The sequence below is a fragment of the Propithecus coquereli genome, unplaced genomic scaffold (genome assembly GCF_000956105.1).
Source record: "Propithecus coquereli isolate 6110/MARCELLA unplaced genomic scaffold, Pcoq_1.0 Scaffold320, whole genome shotgun sequence".
Classification (NCBI taxonomy): Eukaryota; Metazoa; Chordata; class Mammalia; order Primates; family Indriidae; genus Propithecus; species Propithecus coquereli.
Genome location: NW_012148842.1, coordinates 358,391 through 359,735, shown reverse-complemented (window position 1 = coordinate 359,735; position 1,345 = coordinate 358,391). Strand labels below are relative to the sequence as shown.

Genomic DNA, 1,345 nt, shown 5'->3' with positions numbered 1-1,345 from the left:
CTCTAAAGTTGAATTTGAATATATCATAAGTTATTTATACAATCGACTTTTGTAAGTATGTGAGTATGGAGCAAACCTTAGCCATGAAATTAGATGATAACAGAAAAAAAAAAAAACAATAAAGAAATAGATGACTAAATAATGAAGGAAGACAGACATTTCTTGACAGGCCTCTGATTTGAAAAACAGCAAATTGTCTGAAGGAAGGGTATATATGTAGCAGCAGATTCCTAGGGAAATGTTTAAGAGTGGTTTGCCAAGGCAAGAAGGGAGTCTACATGGTGGTTTAGGAAAATCCACTGGAACAACATCTATTGGAACTACCAAAGTCTTGGAGACAGTCTACTTGAGTTTATTATATACTAAATACAGTAATTATTTCTGATTGCTTCTCAGACTAAATCCTTAAAAAACCTCTTTGCTTCTAAGGCAATAGGATGCATGCCATTCATCTTAGAGGGAAATGAGGAACTGATCTTAGTTATCTTTGAGAAGAAAAAATGTTTTTATTAATGTAATTGCTGTGTATGATTATCTATTATTGTCATATTAATCACACTCCTAATGGGTGCTATGTAGGAAATTTTACTTTGAATCATTAAGTGAATAACCCCTGTCAACCTCAGAGGTTCCCTAATACATTCTTCCTTCCTCACTGTTAATATTTCACTGTGTAATTACAGCTCCCAATCCTTGCTCGGCTAATGACGGCAAAGGCCCCTGCTCTCACATGTGCCTGATCAATCACAACAGGAGTGCTGCTTGTGCCTGCCCCCACCTGATGAAGCTTTCCTCAGACAAGAAGACCTGCTATGGTAAATTTCTTGCAGTTCTTATCTAAAATCAAAATTGAATTGTCTCAAATTATATTAGCATTCAGATTTTACTCAAAGTAAAGCAGAAGAGGTTTTTAACATCTTTAAAAACATTTAGGTGGCGCTGTTTCCAGCCACTATTGATGATTCATCTGCTTTGGGGGAAATTGACAGATTCTTTAAATGTGTGATATGTTGCACTTTACTATTTATTACCTTATTCATTTTTTCTTGCTATTTTCTTATTTGGTGTGTTAGCAAAATTTATCTCTGCAAAACAGGAAGATTTGTAAGTGAAAGAGCATTATCAAAAAATGATGATGCAGTAACCTGCATAACAAAGAGGTACTTAACAGCTTTAATCTCCTCCTGCTCTTCTTCTAAAGTCATTTTAGCATCATTTTGTAGGGGGTCATCAACTTGAAATCCTTGAAGGGGGAAAAATGAAGTAAAATACATAACTTGCAAAAATTTGTTAAAAAATATTTAAACAGCACATTTAAACTAAAAATAATGAAAGTCATGAATGA

General features: G+C 34.1%; 1 protein-coding gene across 1 annotated transcript in view; it reads left to right on the top strand.

The window, feature by feature from the left end:
* Positions 1–841, top strand: part of LOC105815226 (low-density lipoprotein receptor-related protein 1B-like) — a 161,243-nt gene extending 160,402 nt beyond the window's left edge. The window contains exon 7 of the mRNA XM_012650373.1: positions 684–841. Coding sequence (XP_012505827.1) covers positions 684–841 — 158 coding nt within the window. The remainder of the gene's footprint in view (positions 1–683) is intronic.
* Positions 842–1,345: the final 504 nt, after the last annotated feature.